At 38.7% G+C, this 18,806-nt stretch overlaps 1 protein-coding gene across 1 annotated transcript in view; it reads right to left on the bottom strand.

Annotated features, from left to right (window-relative positions):
* Positions 1–2,256: 2,256 nt before the first annotated feature.
* The window catches only part of LOC137273963 (heat shock protein 75 kDa, mitochondrial-like), an 81,533-nt gene continuing 64,983 nt past the window's right edge, over positions 2,257–18,806 (bottom strand). Inside the window, exon 18 of the mRNA XM_067806890.1 lies at positions 2,257–3,815. Within this exon, the coding sequence (XP_067662991.1) occupies positions 3,714–3,815 (102 nt within the window). The 3' untranslated portion in view covers positions 2,257–3,713. The remainder of the gene's footprint in view (positions 3,816–18,806) is intronic.

Consider the following 18,806-nt stretch of genomic DNA (forward strand, 5'->3'; position numbering starts at 1 on the left):
ATAGGTGTTGGAATTGTGGCATTGGTCTGACTGTTACCAGGCTTGTCAGCTTCTCACCTGTGTTCTGGGGTTTCATCATTCAACAAACAGTAAATGTCTTATATCTGCTTGAACTGAAATATTTACATGATCAATACTTTATGAAGACACAGTGCCATATAGACATGAAAACTTTAGTTACTAACAACTATGGAGGGCAATGTGTGATTAATGTTGGCAAGATTAATTAGTTGAAGCAGTGTTTGTCCATAGCTGTAATTTTACTAAGCCCCTTGAGGGTGATCATAAGCAGGTCCTCTCAGAACTGGGTGACTCTGTGACACATTCATATGAGTGAAGGTAGACACGTTGCAGAAAACATCAAACATATTCATGGACATGAACCCAGTGGAGTTTGTAAACATATCAATATAATCATTTACCTGACCAGGTGAGGATTTCCAACTGACTGACTTCAATAAACAAGGTTTGAAAAATATTGCTGAGATCGAATTGAATTTGTAAGTGGGCCATACCTGGATACAAGATAACAGCAGTGGGCTGCCAAAAAAAAATCAGCCATCTGTAAAGGACTAACCATTTGGTATGCTTTGAGGGGAGTGGAGTGGGATTTTATCCTCCCAAAATATTGTCTAACAAGGAGCTTGAAAGTAGTCATCATCCAGATTGTTGAAAGGAAAGCAAATTGTCAGCCACAAATAAATATCGGTTGCCAGGAGGTTTTTGTAAAAAGAACTACGATTTTGATCTACATAAAACACCCAGACCCCCTCCTGTGAATAGACATTTCCATGGTAAGCTCTGATCATGATGATGATGACGACCTCCAGTTTATTGAACAGGAAATGTCTGTGACTCACATCATTGTGATCCAAGCTCTCTCAGGCTGTGGTGAGATGACCACCAGTGGATATACAGGGTGTATACAAGACACCTAGATCCATCCCATACGACCAACAACTTTATCCCACTGGAGCAGCATATGCCCACCATCTTGTGAGACCTTGAAGTGACCTTGACCCTCTATACACAGCAGCTGTTCATGTTTTTACACTCTGCATAATCATGAGATGCGTTGTTTTTAAGAGGCAGAAATCATGAATACAAAATAATTGTTTGTGGTAAATTCCACATCTGTTGTCTGTCACTTCACTGGTGGAGGTCACGTTTTCACCAAATATTTAGTGACACATTTTTGGTTAAACTTTGAGTTTGGAAGTTTGTAATTTTCACACTTTCATTCTAATTCCTTTTTTCTAAACTGAAACAGTTTACTGATGGCAGACACCAATACTGGATCTACAAATTACTTGTCAGGATTGGACATTGATGCAACGAGCAAATGCTGCAAGAGTGAGGCTGTTTGGTCACCTGGTTATGACCCAGGACTTCCCTTGATCTAAGGATCCTCTCTGAGAGATTTCATTTCATTGAGTATGGTTTTATACATCTTTGAAGGGCATTTAGAAGTGGAAAGCATAAGAAAAGCCAGATTTATGGATATTAACTTCTTTATTATGGATTACACAGGTGAATAAACCTGATGAAGGAGCAAGCATTATGCTCTGAAATGTTCTGTTATCCACAATAAGAAGTGGATATCCATAAATCTGGCTTTTCTTATGCTTTCATACATTAGATATAGATGTGCAGACTTGTACATTGCTGCTTGTACTAGTGTGGACAAATGTTAAGTTTTACGCTGCACTCAGCAATATTACAGTTTTGTAGCGGCCGCCTGGAAATAATTGCATCTGCACCAGACAATCATTTGTTAGCAGTGATGCCTTGCACCGTTCCACATGGATACTCTACTGAAACGCAGTATTCTGACTTAACTGCCCAGTCCTTTTTTAATCTCATGAATGCTAAGAACCTGACCGAGTAGCAAGATAAGTCATCTTAATCTTTTGGTATGGCATGGCTAGAGACCAAACAACCAATCTTCGACTCTCTCATGAGTCTTTCTATCCACTCACTGTTTTAAACAGTATTTAATTTCTATCACAGTACATCTGTGTGGGAAGAGGTCACAACATAAGTCACTGACATTTACACATCACATAATTTGGGTCTGACACATTAACATTGATTATCAATGCATACATCAGAATCAAATCTACAGGCATAGCCTGCCACAACAAAGGGAGGTAACTCTGCATACAGTAGCACTACACTGTGCTGCCATATCCCCGTCTAGCAATATTCCACCATCACATCGACCTTATGCCACTGGATCAGGTAAAACAACACATATGGTATTTGATTCTGTTTATTTCATGAATATTAAATACAGACTGACTCAGATGTACAGTGATGTACAGAGAAACATGGAGGGTACTACCTTGTTGCCATATGTCCCTCCGTAAGGCAGACTTTTGACCTTGCATGGGGTAGTGAGAAACTTGTAACAAATCATGTGCAACGATTACAATGTGAAATGCAGTTTGTTTTTGGTTTCGTTGAACAAAATGAAAGAAAGACAAGACATCAAAACTCCAATTTCAAGACGTTTGATAAATCTGTCCTAGACAAACAAAAGCACCAGTACATACAACTGTAGATACATGAACCTTTCAGAAGAGAACATATGTATATTTCTCACAAGAATCTGACTTTCGTCATTTTACTTTATTTCTGATGTGAATATAGTCATGAAAGAATATCCAGTATTCTTTAACTTGTTTTGAGTAGAATACCTCTGTCTGTAAGACAATGGCTGAACATAATTAAATACCAGCTTGACAAAACTGTAATTTTATGAAGACAAGGAACTGAAGATACATGAATTCATTAGATCGACATCAGAATTAAGCATAATATCTTATAAACTTTATTCCCTTGTATAAACATATGAATTATTTAAAAAATCCCTTGCCATGAAATAGAATCTATTCATAGCCACATCCTTATGCTTAATTTCCAACTCAGAAACAAAAGTCCATATACTGACACAATTAAAAGTAGTTCTTGGTGAATAGTATTTCAAATGTTAAACATGATGGACAAGTTAGCTTTGATTTTTCAACTGAACACATCTGTGTGAGTAGCAGAGGCCATTACAAGCCACACCTATGCAGGGAACTGTACTATCAGATCTATGTATATACACACTCTCCTATAGTCAGTCACTCATATCATCTACAATACACACTCACACACAGTAGTACTGTATTCCTACTACATACAATCACTCTAAATAGTACTACATTCCCTACAACTTACATTCACACAAACAAAATATTTCCACAACTCTTTGAAATATTAAGAAAATACTACCTGGATGAAAAGTGAATTCTATACTGACAAACAATAGTGTTGAATATCTCTGATTACCATTTCATAGCTGTAATGGAAATATGACATTTCCACAAATGTCATGATCTGTAAATGTCATTAAGTCTAAATCAGTCTTCTAAATTAGTCTGGTATTAACTGTGGTGATAAGAAATGCTGCAAACTCATTTGTCCAAGATGAAAGGACAAGATTAAATGCAGATGAATTCTATTAAAATTTAGTTTGTCAACATAATGGCTTTATTGTGCCTGAAGAGATGGACATAAAGTCACAAATAAACGTTACAAACAAGAGCCTGATATCTGTGAACGACATCATGAGAATAGTTCATGCTACTTTTGTTCACTGCCACCTCCACGGTTCAGATGTTTACATTGCCACCTACTTCCTGTCACTGCCACCTAGCGGTGGTGCTTCACTTGTCTTGCAGCGCCCTCTCCAGCAGCTGGTTCAGCCTACCCACCATCGTCCTGGGATCATCGATCAGCCCGGCATTAATCATTGCATTCTCATATAACTGCAAAATAAAAATAGAGTTTAACATTAACAAAATAAATATGTTTTAATGTTGTAAGAGATTACCCTAGGATTAATCCTCCTTGAAGTGTGAACTGGTGTGGGTTCATGGAGCTTCAGAAACAACAGATGCAGCAATGATGGCAACATGGCATCAGAAAGAGATGGGCTCTAAGAGGTATCAAGAACAGACCTATTTTGATTGGAGGCTCTGAAGAAGCCAGGCTGTTCCTGTATTCAGACTGGTGTGAAATATTCTGAGTGAGGTTCCGATCCAAATCATAGTCATGAAAGTAACTTCTGATGTTGATCCAAGAAATGGCTACAGTTGTAATACAACAGCACCTCACTATACCCACCATATGATTCCAACACATACCATCTGATCCTAACACTGGCACCATTTGACCCACCCCACCCCATCCCACCATCTGAGCACCATTCCCACTTCTGATGCAGCCCCATCCTCGATTTTAGTCAAGACTCAAGTCAAACTGAGTGGTGCCGTTAACTGTGCACACACATATAATAAAAGTATCCAAAACCCTTTCTACTCGTATCATCCTGTGTCAATACTTCATCTAGACACGAACCAAAATTATAGCAAGAAAATGGGGACCAAGAGAAAAGATCTTCAATTTTTGTAATATACACAACCTATCCGTGATTTACTTGTATCAGAATAGGGACTACACCTAGGTGTCTCGAAGAGAGGAGGGTGGGGTATGGTTATATATAGGGAAAGGGTAGCATACAGTGTAGATTCCATGTTGACAGGCCTGTATCCCAGCAGATAGTGCCGACCAGGGTTTCATCACTCATGTCTGTGACTCCCAGATCTCGACAACCTGTGCTATACCCTATTCATCTCCATATTGCTTCTCTTCACCGCAAATATATTTCTCTTCCATTAAATGTGTTTAACTTCAAAAATCAATACTGAATATAATGTTTACCATATATAAACTGCAACAGTTGAGCAAGCTTGGGCTGACTGCCAAATGTGTCACATGAGATAGTTTTCAGAATTGTGGCACAGGATGTTACTGGCAAAGACTATTCTCATTCTGGAGCTGTACATTTTTGTCAAACCGACATCAGATGACTGCATCAATGCATTTATGAATGTAGAATGGTGGAATATTTGCAAGGGAATAGCCAAATGACACGTTGGTCTGTTATCACACGGGGTCTTGGAGACGCTGGTGTATATACAGTGCTTATTTCAGCAGCTTCACACAGGCATGGAGGTGATAGGTGGATGTCCAGCTCGTACTGTAACTCTCACATGTTGATGGTATACTGGTATTACTATGTGTGGTGTTGGCAATACTGGTTATGACAGGGGTGGGTGATGTTGGTAATACTGGCATTGACATGGGTGGGTGATGTTGGTGATACTGGTACTTCAGACATGGGTTGGAGGTGATGTTGGTAAAACTGGCATTGACATGGGTGGGTGATGTTGGTGATACTGGTACTTCAGACATGGGTTGGAGGTGTTGGTAATACTGGTATTACATGGGTGGGCAATGTTGGTAATACTGGTATTACATGGGTGGGCGATGTTGGTAATACTGGCATTGACATGAGTGGGTGATGTAGGTGATACTGGTACTTCAGACAAGGGTTGGAGGTGTTGGTAATACTGGTATTACATGGGTGGGCGATGTTGGTAATACTGGCATTGACATGGGTGGGTGATGTAGGTGATACTGGTACTTCAGACAAGGGTTGGAGGTGTTGGTAATACTGGTATTACATGAGTGGGCGATGTTGGTAATACTGGCATTGACATGGGTGGGTGATGTAGGTGATACTGGTACTTCAGACAAGGGTTGGAGGTGTTGGTAATACTGGTATTACATGGGTGGGCGATGTTGGTAATACTGGCATTGACATGGGTGGGTGATGTAGGTGATACTGGTACTTCAGACAAGGGTTGGAGGTGTTGGTAATACTGGTATTACATGGGTGGGCGATGTTGGTAATACTGGCATTGACATGGGTGGGTGATGTAGGTGATACTGGTACTTCAGACAAGGGTTGGAGGTGTTGGTAATACTGGTATTACATGAGTGGGCGATGTTGGTAATACTGTCATTGACATGGGTGGGTGATGTAGGTGATACTGGTACTTCAGACAAGGGTTGGAGGTGTTGGTAATACTGGTATTACATGAGTGGGCGATGTTGGTAATACTGGCGTTGACATGGGTGGGTGATGTAGGTAATAGTGGTACTTCAGACAAGGGTTGGAGGTGTTGGTAATACTGGTATTACATGAGTGGGCAATGTTGGTAATACTGGCATTGACATGGGTGGGTGATGTAGGTGATACTGGTACTTCAGACAAGGGTTGGAGGTGTTGGTAATACTGGTATTACATGAGTGGGTGATGTTGGTAATACTGGCGTTGACATGGGTGGGTGATGTAGGTAATACTGGTACTTCAGACATGGGTTGGAGGTGTTGGTAATACTGGTAGTACAGTGTGGTCACATTACAGTGAGATCATAGTAAACTCACTGATTGACCCTTTCTACGTGATGACACAGAACAATGTTGACACAACTGATCTAGATAATAGCTCACAGACACAAGTACATCATGCCTTTATTGACATTAACTCACATGCTTGTGTACAAGCAGCCAAGATTGATACGTCATTAATTCCACCAATGTCAGCAGATTCATCCTTATATTGCAAATATACACATTCGGACTGTTTTATGGGAGAATCACTCCATGTATTGTAACAAAGTGAGGATTTAGTATGTATGGTAAAGCAGTAAATACAAAAGACTACCGGTATGTTTTCTGATGGCTGCTGGTCACTTGTGACTGCTGATGGGTGAGTATTTCTTTTTATCATATCAATGACTTTAAATACCTCCATTTCAAAAAAAGCTTCAACAATATATTTTATCTGGCTCACAATTCATTTTTTACTGAGCTGTCAAAAATCAAAATATAATTTTAAGAATATTCTCAAACACATGTCTTTCTATACATTTCTGAGGCTCTTTATGACTTCATGAAAGAGTAACAAAAGGTTGAATATGAAGAATTGTGCACTTAAATGTCTGAACAACTGAACACTGGTATGCTAATGACAAACTAGCAGACTAATTGGGGCGAATCCAGACTTTGAAGCCATGATCATGTACAACTCATATGAAATTAAGGACAACCTGATTACTACACAATACTGCAGTCAATATGTCTATAGTTTTCTTGTTACTGGTGCAGTGGGGTAGCCTTGAGGTTAAAGTGTTCGCACATCACACTGGAGACTCAGGTTCGATTCCTGACATGGGAACAATGTGTGATGCCCATTTTTTATGTCCTCCACCATGATATTGCTCTAATATTGCTACAAGCAGTGTAAAACCAAACTCACTCACTTACTCATCTGTCAGATTAAAAGCAATGATGTGAAAGAAATGGCTGTTCCTTTACATGTTTTGAGCAGCATAGTTTCTAGCCTACACAACTCTATTGAATCATAACTTTTACTGCCTGAGTACAGAAAACGTCAGTAATATGGGTCATACCAACCTGGTACATGTATTACTAATCAGCTGGCGTTGACATTTGGACATTTAGAGTAGTTGCTAGACCACTAACAAGCACGGTCCACCACCATGAAGACACATACCATCATATGGTGCATGCTTTCAAACAATGGTTTCAGAGGGCAGCGATTCATGAAACCACAAAATCAGTTCAGATGATCAAAGCAAATCAAAGAAATGTGTCATGTGTTACGAGTGTGTATTTTCTGCATGTTTTGTTATTAATTAAGTAATAATCATTATTGGGTCACAACCTTGAGTGTTTTGAATAATAATTATGATGGATCACATTTCGTTTTAATAGCTGGTCAGATTTTGGTGAGTTTGCTATATTATACTTTGTGACCCATTGCCTTAGATTTTGTCTCATTTGCATTGTATTTGAAATTGGTATTGTGAAATTGACTTGTGACTTTGTTTAACTTGCTCTCTATTTGCTAAATAATACAATATTGGAATGTTTTTTAACTAGTCTTTGTTCTGTTTTGCTAGTTCAGGAGGGATTTCTTACATCGTTTGACACGGCAAATTCTTAACCATAACACATGCCTGATTACAATAATTTATGACAGATGGTTGTTTCGGGGACTAACAGTAATCAATTCATACTATCCAACCTGAAGTCATAACTTTACACACATCTTCCTTGTTACAGCATTCATAAAATACAATGAATATCATCATATGTAATCAGTCAGATCTGTCATCATAAACAATGCTAATGACTGAAGCATTGAAATATATTTGTGAAATTAGTCAGCTTTGCTATCCCCAAGTGTTGGATTTAGTTACATTTTTAGCCACAGGGTAGGTCTCACTTCCGTTGCACGCCCAAGGATGTCCCTGAGCAATAATCCCTTTCATCACCACTAGTTGAAAACTTATACGAACAACCAGACCACTTCCTGGTTTAACCCTACAGGAGCTGAATCCATACACTGATTCACAGTTATCTGGGGTCATTTTTCTTTTATAGATTAGCATATTGAATTTAAGATGAAAAGTTCATATTTATAACCTGTTGAAGCCATCACCTGTCCCACAAAATAATTTATTGTTAAATAATCAATGCATGTAAGATATTTCAACCATGTCACAGTGGGACATATTCAATCATAAGACGCCTTGACAAGCTTCTATACCCTGCACCCCTCCCCAAGTCATGTAATCCGCCTATAAGTCTCTCTGCCATCACCGCCTGTGATCAACTCTACCTGTCCCCTCCCTCCCCAAGTGATGTGGACCTTCAGTAAGCCTCAATAGCATCACTGCCTATGATCTATACTGTGATTGGCCGTACCTGCCTAACTCTCCCTGACTACCAGACATTCCCAGAAATCAATGCTTACCAAATGTTGACTGGAGGTGATTAGACTGAAAGCTGTCGGAATGCCGCCACTTAATTCTCAATGGGAATTAAAGGAGGTCCACATACAGTCAATTACCCACCCTGGTCATGCTAATAGAACAACACTGTTTGCAGTATACAGGGTCTGGAGAATAGTATCAACATAAGGGCACAGAGGGGATTATACAGACAGATATCCCTCAGTCCCAACAAAAAAAAATTTCCCACTGTGCAGAAAAATGCAGAAAAGCCAACAATAGTCATGGAAATAGCAACATAAACTTAATACCTCACTACTGGAACAGTAAAAACGCCAACTTTAAATCACTAAAACTGTAGCAAAAGATGAAAATCCTGCAACCAGGACTTTGCGCACGCATGCATGGAAGAGGAAGTATTGATGGCATGGCACCATGCTGTAGTCTGAACAAAAGTTACATTCCCTTTTCACAGTATTTCTGTGGTGGTATTTGGCAGTTATCACCATGATGCTTGTGTGCACACTTGGTTAGTTTACTTTCAATTCATCGGAAATAACTGACTGTAATTATTATGACATATTTAATACATTTTTGATGCGAGGCGATCCATGACTGCTTGGAAATTTGACAGAAACGCGGATCATAATGTGCATGCTCAGTAGAGGTCAAAGTTCGCTGTTGTAAAAATGTTGCAGTTACATAGGTTTTTGTTGTCTTCTTTACTGTTTCAGTTGCGAGGTATTATGTTTATGTTGCTATTTCCATGATTCATGTGGGCTATCCTGAATTTTGCTGCACAGTGGGAAAACATTGTCTGGTAGGCTTGTATCTGTGGTTGCCATAAGCTAGACGGAACTAATAATGATGTACGGTATTACCAGTCTAACATCCAGCATCTTGCATCAACATAATTATGTGCAGAAATATCAGATTTTCTTAATAGTATTTTCATACGGCCAGGTCAATCTTATTTCTTGTTTTATGATGGTGAAAGTTTTTCAGGCATAAGAAAAAACATCAAATTAATTTTGCCTGCTCAAAAATAAACTCCTTATGTTCTTCTTGGGCAAAAATCTAAACTTACAAGAAAACTTTTTTGGGGCTTGCTTTTAGTCCCAAATACACTTCATAAACTGCCAAATGTAAAATATTGTGAGCATTTAATAGGAATATTACTTTGATTGATGATTTTTGTTTTCCCTCCTGCCTTTAGGTTTTCTGAAGACAAAAATCCATAAAACAAGAAATAAAAGTGGCCCACCAAAAGTAAAATATAAAGGTGCCAAGAGACTATCTTCATTTTCTTGACACTGCGGTAATCTACACTTTTCACATATTCTAGATTTACATGGGCTGCATCGGGTATTTTTGTTTCAGGGGGTGTATTTGTTTTGTTTTGTATTGGGAATACATGTATTTATTTCAGGGGCTGTTTGACAGGCAACAGTATTACCTATATTGTGTTATGAATTACTAATGGTTACTATCAAAATACATTTGGGCAATTATCAACATGCATTCAATAAAGCGATAGCTGAACTGAAATTATGAAACAAGGAAATTAGAAACTGTATCCTGTAATTATGAAACTGAATCTATCTAAAACCAGTATCCTGCAACATGACAAAAATGTTCGTTGACTTCAAATTAAAAATGTTCTTGCTCATTGATGTTCATAAATGTCAAAAATCAAATGCAGATACAGATAGATAAATGAGTGAGTGAGTGAGTGAGTGAGTGAGTGAGTGAGTGAGTGAGTGAGAGATCAATTTTGTTTTGTTCCTGAAATATCACAGTAGGGGGACACCATAAATGGACTTCAGACATTGTACCCATGTGAGGAATCGAAGACAGGTCTTCAGCATGACGTGGGAATGTTCCACGCTCTAGGCTACCCCACTGACCTTGATACAGTGGAAAAAACACATAACCCATTATTGACGTCATTACTGCAAAAGACAGAAGTATAAACTAAATAAGCTGAACTTACATGAATGAATAAATGAAGTCAAGGTAGTCTAGTGGTTGAAGTGTTCAGTATTCAGTCAAGCCTTCAAGAAAGGCTAACTCTGTTACATCAGCATGGAATGAGGTGTTCATGTGTTCAGGTACAGCAATCGTATGAATGTAAAACACTTTGTGTATGATGGTTGTGTAATTGTTGCTGACAACACATAACTAAATGAGTTAATTATTAAGTCTGAGTATTAATCAACAATTCATCTACATTATGCTGTATTCCTCAAGTAATCATTATTACGCAGATGTGGGTTCATCATTAAGCTACTAATAGGATGAACATTTTATCAGGCCATAATTTTGAATGATTTTAAAGCTTGTTATAACTTAACATGTCGGAGAGAGTGATATATTTACAAAAGGAAGCCATGATAATGTTTTAAAAAATGCTATAAATAGCATGAAATGTAAAATGAGAGAAAGTGACTACAGATACATAAGGCTGTTACAATTCACTTGTGTATTTGGAGCTGTGTAATTGAACTGTATCCCTTCATTGAGCCAAATGATTGTTCATTGTCACTAGAATTAAATATTCATGAAATCCATAAAAGGAGCGTTATTTATTAAAATGAGATATAAAGGGAATATATCCAAAACAGGCAGAACAATACTCAACACGCCTGTATCTACCAGTACTTCAACTTCATCACTAGTCACTAACACTGCTTATATGGTTAAAACAGGTCCAAACAGTATTTTCAAAGAAATAAATGAATAATACATCAAGAGTTGGCTTGTTAATGTATTTCTTACCCAATATCTGCGTTACGAATCATATACACCTAAAACTGAATTCATGTGATCCCAGAACTATTAGCTATATTTGTTTGTACATCAGTACTGAAGCTATGATTATCCTATTTGCAGAGCTACTATATTGAACATTACAGTGATTGAATGGTTGAGTATTATGTTTATACACCACTGTTAGTAATATACCAAGAATATACGGCAAGGATGTCAGAAATGACCAAACATTGTGACCATGTGGGAACTGAAACCCGGTCTTCTGTACGACAAGCAAATGCCTTAACCATTAGGCCACACCACCACCCCTATAAACATTACACCTGAGATGTTTATCACACCCTGATGATGAGTACAGTGTTGATTTGTAACATAGTTTGGAGATGTTTTTGCAGCCAGTCATCTTAAACTGTGAATGTAATTTTGAATCAACAATATTGTGAAAAAATCATCCATCACACTTGCACCTGTCCTGAATGACCTTCAGCCATCTTTGTGTTATGTGACAGCATCTCAAATCAATTCTGTAATCAGCTAGTGCTGGACAAACCAGATTATAAAACCAAAAATAAATGAAACCCCACACTGATGTCAACGTTCTCACCCATGAAAGTGTCTCACCATCTAAATACAGAAACAATATTTATTTGTTCTTCCACTGTAACTTAAAAGGGATCACAGAAATCACATTTCTAACAAATTATTTCTCCACCTGCCAACCCAGGGACAGTGTAACTAAATATGTATTGGCACCATAGTTCCATTAGCAGTGATATTTCTCCTCCTGCATACTTTGAGCAGGATGATAATGGAAGAGATTCTATTCGCTACTCGGTGGGAGGAACCGACTGTCCAGTTTGTAATCACCGTCTACTCTCTACCCAACTCCTTCATTAGACAGAAGACCAGTAGCTGAGCCATTACAGGCCAGTGTGTGGGTGGTAGTGCCAAGTAGTCACCATGGTGATGCTGCTGTTATTCTGCATCATAGCATCCTTGTCAAGAGACCTATTCCAGCTTTGGTTCCTCTTCTTAGAAAAAACATCTATATCATTCATGGATTTTCTCTCAAGGAACATTTGGCCTTTCAAATGTGCTGCCTCAGCAATCTCACCTTGCTCAACAGTTAACCTTGATAAAGGTCAAAGTGCATGGTGACCGGTTTGCTTGACCGTCATGTTCATTTAAGATCATGGGGTTCCCAGAATAAACCCTACATGTAGCAGATACTCTCAAACACTGACTGAAATGAAGTTGTGGTTGTCAAAGCCATTCCACTAAACTGATCCACAGCTGGTGCGCACAGCTCACAAGCAGATTTGATCACATATCGTATACTACACACCATTCACAAACAGGAATCATATTGATTTCCCACCATGCAGTGCAGTTCTAACAATAACCATCTTTATGTGGGAGATTGTGGGCTGACTTGCAGACGGGTTCAGACTGCCCATTATCCACAGTACAACCGACTGAGCTAACAATAGACGAACAATACCATTTGGTAATGCTCTGTCAAGCACAGGGCCAAGCAACTTTCAAACAGCAGTGCTGATTAACTCGGTACAGAAGCAACTCTATGCATGAACTAGCCGCTTTAATTAACAGTGATGTTTTGTCATATAGAATTGGCGATCGATGGTAATGGTTCATAATATGTTAACCAACAGTTGGGATCATCAAACGCTGCCCTGATGATAGGATCGTATCTTAGGAGGACCTATTTACGTGTCTCATCTGAATAATGCAGATCAGCTCAGTGGGCGATATTCAAAGACACACTCAACCATATCTCTGTGAATCTATTTGGGTTGGACTACTGGTAATCACAAGAAGGTCACAACCAGGATAAACATGGATTCTCATCCAACCATCTTTAATATCGGCTATTTTTGTCTGAAACATGCTATTCTTATCATTCCTGTGACCTTGAAATGCTTGACCTTGAAAACCTCTGCTTCACCTTCAAGTGTCAAAGAAATCAAACAATTATTTTGTCACATTATTACTGCCTATTGAAAAAATATGAGATAAATACCTTGCAAGAAGGCCAATTGATCAAGTCTTGTAAGTGATGTAATTTTTATATTGTTGGTTATGAAAACTATTCACTCATACCATGTCCACAGCTGAGCCATGAATTGGTACAATACAGGAATGTGATATACCCTATTATTAGTACACAACTGTTCAGCACGCTGATAAAAACAGACGACAATCACTGGCATACCGTTCCCAGAAGTCCCTGCTCTAATTAGTCACTGAGTGTGCGTTTATTAGACAAGCTGCATCAAATGATGTCAGATGCAGAGGAGGAGGTTTTTGTTATCTCGTAAGGAGCACAGGGCCATCATCAATCACGGTTAGTAGTGACGCAAACCTTCACGTGGCCATTGGCTTGAGGCACTGAGCATAGCATAGGTGAGGTGGCTCGTCTGACATGCAGGCTACCAGAGCGATACTGACATTTATGACTAGAGCGGGATGATGTACACATGTTTACATTTTTATTCTTAACTACACTTTTCAAATATCATGATTACTTCTTTTGATACTTGTCATTGATTAACACACTAGCTGGCAATATTGCAGGTATGGTTCATAAATAATTGCGTATTGGACAATCCTGTGAATATCATTCCACTAAATTGGAATAAAGTGGTATTCACAACAAAGTTAGTGATCCTGAGCACACGATTCATTTAGTTGCCCCTAGCAACAAGCATGAGTTGCTGAAGACAAATTCTAACCTAAAGTAATGATGGAAATGCTTTGAAAATGCTTTCTGGCTTGAAAATCAACATGATGAATTTGACACAAGATAAAAGCACATCTACGATGCATGTACGACTCTACCTAGTTGGATATTAAAGTTCACATGCAATCAAAAACTCAAACTTAATTAAAACACAGTTACCACTTGTTCATGATACATACAATGCACTAGTGATTGTGAAAAAAAAACAAATAAAAAAAATTATAAGCGTACAATTACTAATCAAAAGTGCAATATTTTGTACTTGGGTTTACCTCCCTCGAAACGAGGCAGTCGCGATGCTGAACCCAGTCAGAGCTGGTGGGTGTACACTCATGTGCAACGATGCCTTGTCATTGGCCACTGATTCATTTGCTGATACGCTTAGCCGGCTCTTTGTTTAGGGCTTATAAGTCCAATAGGCGTTAATTGCAAATGGTCAGTAATTAAAGTTGTGCAGACAGGCAGGCAGACATGTAGGTGTCAAAAAACCAGACATTAAGTTTTCTCTGTGACAGGATCTGCTTATCACAATCAATATGTTTTGTTTTTTTTATGTGACGAGTAGATTATTTACTTGTTTATGTACACAACCAAGATTACACTACTGCTCACAACCCTATCTTCTGGGCATACATACTATATTTCAAGCTCAAGCTCTGCAAACCTACTCGCTGTGCATGCATTATGAGCGCAGCACAGCATAGCTGTTGAAACCAGTTTTTCCCCAAGCGCAGGGAGAAAATTGGTGAATTGTTTGAATTCCAATTTCGAAGGCTTTTTTCGTGTTTTTTTTATACGTTGAATTGACATTTTGATGATTTGTTTCGGTAAATGCACACTGAAAGGTATCGGAATCTGCAAAGTTGTGTTTTACATTGCATATGATCTTTGAAGCAAAATTCATCACCACTTTTTCACTGGAGACAGACTATACGAGGAAGGACATCATTCTTATCACGAATGGGGATTTGTGTGGGGTAGGATCTTTCCACAAACCAATTAAGGCTGAGAATCCTCATAATTTTACCTTTCCAATTAAAAATTTAAGTCTCAGAATTTTATTCAACTTAAGATAAAAGTTGTGTTTCACATTTTCACTGCAAAAAGGCTATAGCCTAGACAAGCTATCTGGTGTGAACACTGCGAGGAGCGCCAGTCATTGTTTGCACACACAGTATTCAGCTAAAAATGAGACAGGACATGTGACCATTCCTCTGCATCCTGGTACACATACACATAGTAGGTACCCCACCCCACCACCGTCACTACTGACCCACATGCTGGAAAGTTACCCCCCACTGAGCCAGACATCATATGAGAGGGAAGGGGGTGAAGAGTACAAAGGGGGTGGGGTTTCCTTCCCTCCAGAACATGGAGGTGTTTTTTTCAATGACAACATCGGGGTGGGTTACTGTCTCTTCAGAACATGTGGGTGGGGTTTCCAATCCTTCAGAACATGAGGGTGGGTTACTGTCCCTTTAGAACATGTGGGTGGGATTTCGGTTGCTTCATAACATCGGCATGGGTTACTGTACCTTCATAACCTGGGGATTACTGTTTCTTTCCCATAAGAATCGAGATTGATCAAGATATATAACTGGTAATTTGACTAAACCTACTTTAATGACATTTGATTGTTGTGAATACAGGTGGGTCGTTAACACAGTAACCTGTGATGGGGATGGGCCAGGTTTACTTCAGTACTGTCACTGACCTTCAGTTTGTTTCAAGGGTGAATGACCAACTCTTTCTTCAATCCAGGGATTTACAGTTAACTACAATTGTAACAAACTCAAAGGGATCCCTCATTTTAAGTTTGTAACAACCATAGTTTGTTACCTGCATTGTAACTACAGCATGCAGCAGGTGGGCAGGACAAAACAAATATCCAGCTAGTTATAAACATGTCATTTAAAAAGTGTATGGTCGTCTATTTCATTTACGACTCTCAAACTAAGTGCCTTTGGTAGGTAAACTGGGAAATATTTTTTTCCATTTTGTCAATAAGTCTGGTATCTGATAAGTCGTGATAAAGCCCAACAATGTCATACTGACAAAAAATTATATGAAACCCCACATCAATTCAACAATCCCTCGATATACCGCTGGGATAGGGGTCCTGGATCCGACCCTGCTACGTTGTATATATCAGTGTTATACAGATACTCATTGCTCACAAGTGACTTATGGCATAATGATGGTTATCAATATATGTCTGTAGCATGTATAAAGTTGTCTTACAATGTAATGCTGTGTCTATGAATATATGCACATACACACATGCAGATCATAGACAGTGACTCAAAATGCATGCATGGGTCAGGTATAAAATAAAGCTGGCAAAAATGAGTCATACCGAATAATTTATTCACCTTGTTCTTGTGACATGAGTTTGATCACCATTGTTTAGATAATGAGCAGTTTTACACTTTACTAATTATGTATCTACATTCATCAAAGAGGGAATGTTTCTTCAGAGAAAAGGCAAGATTCATAAGCTGACTTTTATATCTGTGCAAATATCGTCTCTAAGTTTAACAGTCTTAATTCAGATGAACATGTGACAAGCCTGGCAAAACTTCCACATCATAAGTGACAATATCCACATGAGTTATCTATAACGACCTGAACCTATGGTGATATTTAATCAGTAAACTGACAATCTCACAAAATGAACCACAAAAATCTTTCCCAAACCAACATGAACAAATAACATAAAATGAACAAATACAATCAAAGGATTCAGTTGAAATGTCTGACCATTGCACATCAAATATTTTGTACGTCTGCATCGCTGTAGTACCTTTGACCCTCTTGACCTCTAGTCTGACAAACAGAAAGGTCATGAGCACAATCGTATAGAGGTTATACTTAAAGAACAGGAAGGATGTTCTGGTAACAGGGCAGTAAATATGTCCGATACAGCGACGAGATACAAGAGAGTAGTGAGGATAGCATCACCCACACATGCTTTTAGACAAGTCTGCTGATTACCTCGTGTCTGATGGAAGTTATTGGAATATAATCATTAATAGTGACTGATTGATTGATTGATTGATTGATTTAGAGTATGGCTTTACGCTGTTTTTAGCAATATTCCAGCAATATCACAACAGGGGACACCATGCACTGGTTCCATGCATTGTAAGGGAATCCAACCTAAATCTCCAGCATAACGATAATGCTTAATCATTCAGCTACCCCACCACCCCATATAACTATTACAAAAAATATACTTCCAAATTCATTTTCCAACCACATTATTATCATAATTAAACACCTGAATTGTAATGACAATAATAATAATTATTATAATAATTATAAAACTGAATTTGAATTACACCAACAACAATAAAAACAAGGATCACCATAAAGTTGTTTGTGATATGTACTGTCGTATTTCTCTGACAAATACTCCTATGACAATCCGCCAACACTGGCCATCCTGCTGTCAGCTCTGTTTACGACTCATACTAAGGAGGGGTTGATAAGTATGTGTGTCATGTGACCATATCATATGGCTGTACACAAAACCAGGTAACGTGACCTGTAGACACTACCTTGTGAGACTCAGCTGTTTCACTGAATTCAACCTTGATTACATGAAAGGAATTTCTAAGCAGAGTAAATAATTTCTAAGCAGAGTAAATATAGGGGACTGTCATTTGGATGAAATGTTGGGTTTTTTTGCTGTTTCTATGTATTCTGAATTCTGTTTATTTTGGGGACTTGTGGGGCAATGTATTTTCCAGCATGTTTGTTCTTCAAACACATCCTGGTAACTTAAATACATATCAGTGAGCAGTTTACAACTGGCTAGCAATGAATACAGTTTTTGATGGAGGATGTAATTTAGACCAGCACAGTGAGGGATTTCTAACCATTGACTTTGCAGTGGTTGTATGTAGGTTGTGATAAAAGCACGACTAAAGGAGAAAAAACAACAATATTGCCCAATTCATACCTCAGGCTGAAACTAAATTCATTCATTGTTTCTTCTTTAAAGCCTTCTCTCCAGGATCTCTCAGGTGAGGGCATGTTTACACATCCGTGACTGAGGCGGAATCATGACGTCATGATGAATAGTACAGACTTCCTGAATCACCACAACCACAGACTTGCTGACAGTCACCAGAACCATGCTGACAGTCACTACAGCCATGCTGACATTCACCAAAAAAAACACAGACTTGTTGACAATCACCACAAACATAGACTTGCTGACAATCACCACAACTTTGCTGACCTTCACCACAAACTGACTTGCTCCCAGTCCACATAATGATGTTTTATGTCCACCCTGGCCAGGTTGTTCCAAGTCGTATGGTCTATACATGAGGGGTCTATACACGAGGAGACTATACATGAGGGGTCTATACAAGATGGGTCTATACAAGGGGGGGTCTATACAAAAAGGGTCTATACAAGATGGGTCTATACAAAATGGGTCTATACATGAGGGGTCTATCCACAAGGTGTCTCTACAAAAGCGGTCTATAAACGAGGGGTCTATACAAGAGGGGTCTCTACAACAGGGGTCTATACAAGAAGGGGCT

This window comes from Haliotis asinina, chromosome 2 (genome assembly GCF_037392515.1).
Source record: "Haliotis asinina isolate JCU_RB_2024 chromosome 2, JCU_Hal_asi_v2, whole genome shotgun sequence".
NCBI lineage: Eukaryota > Metazoa > Mollusca > Gastropoda > Lepetellida > Haliotidae > Haliotis > Haliotis asinina.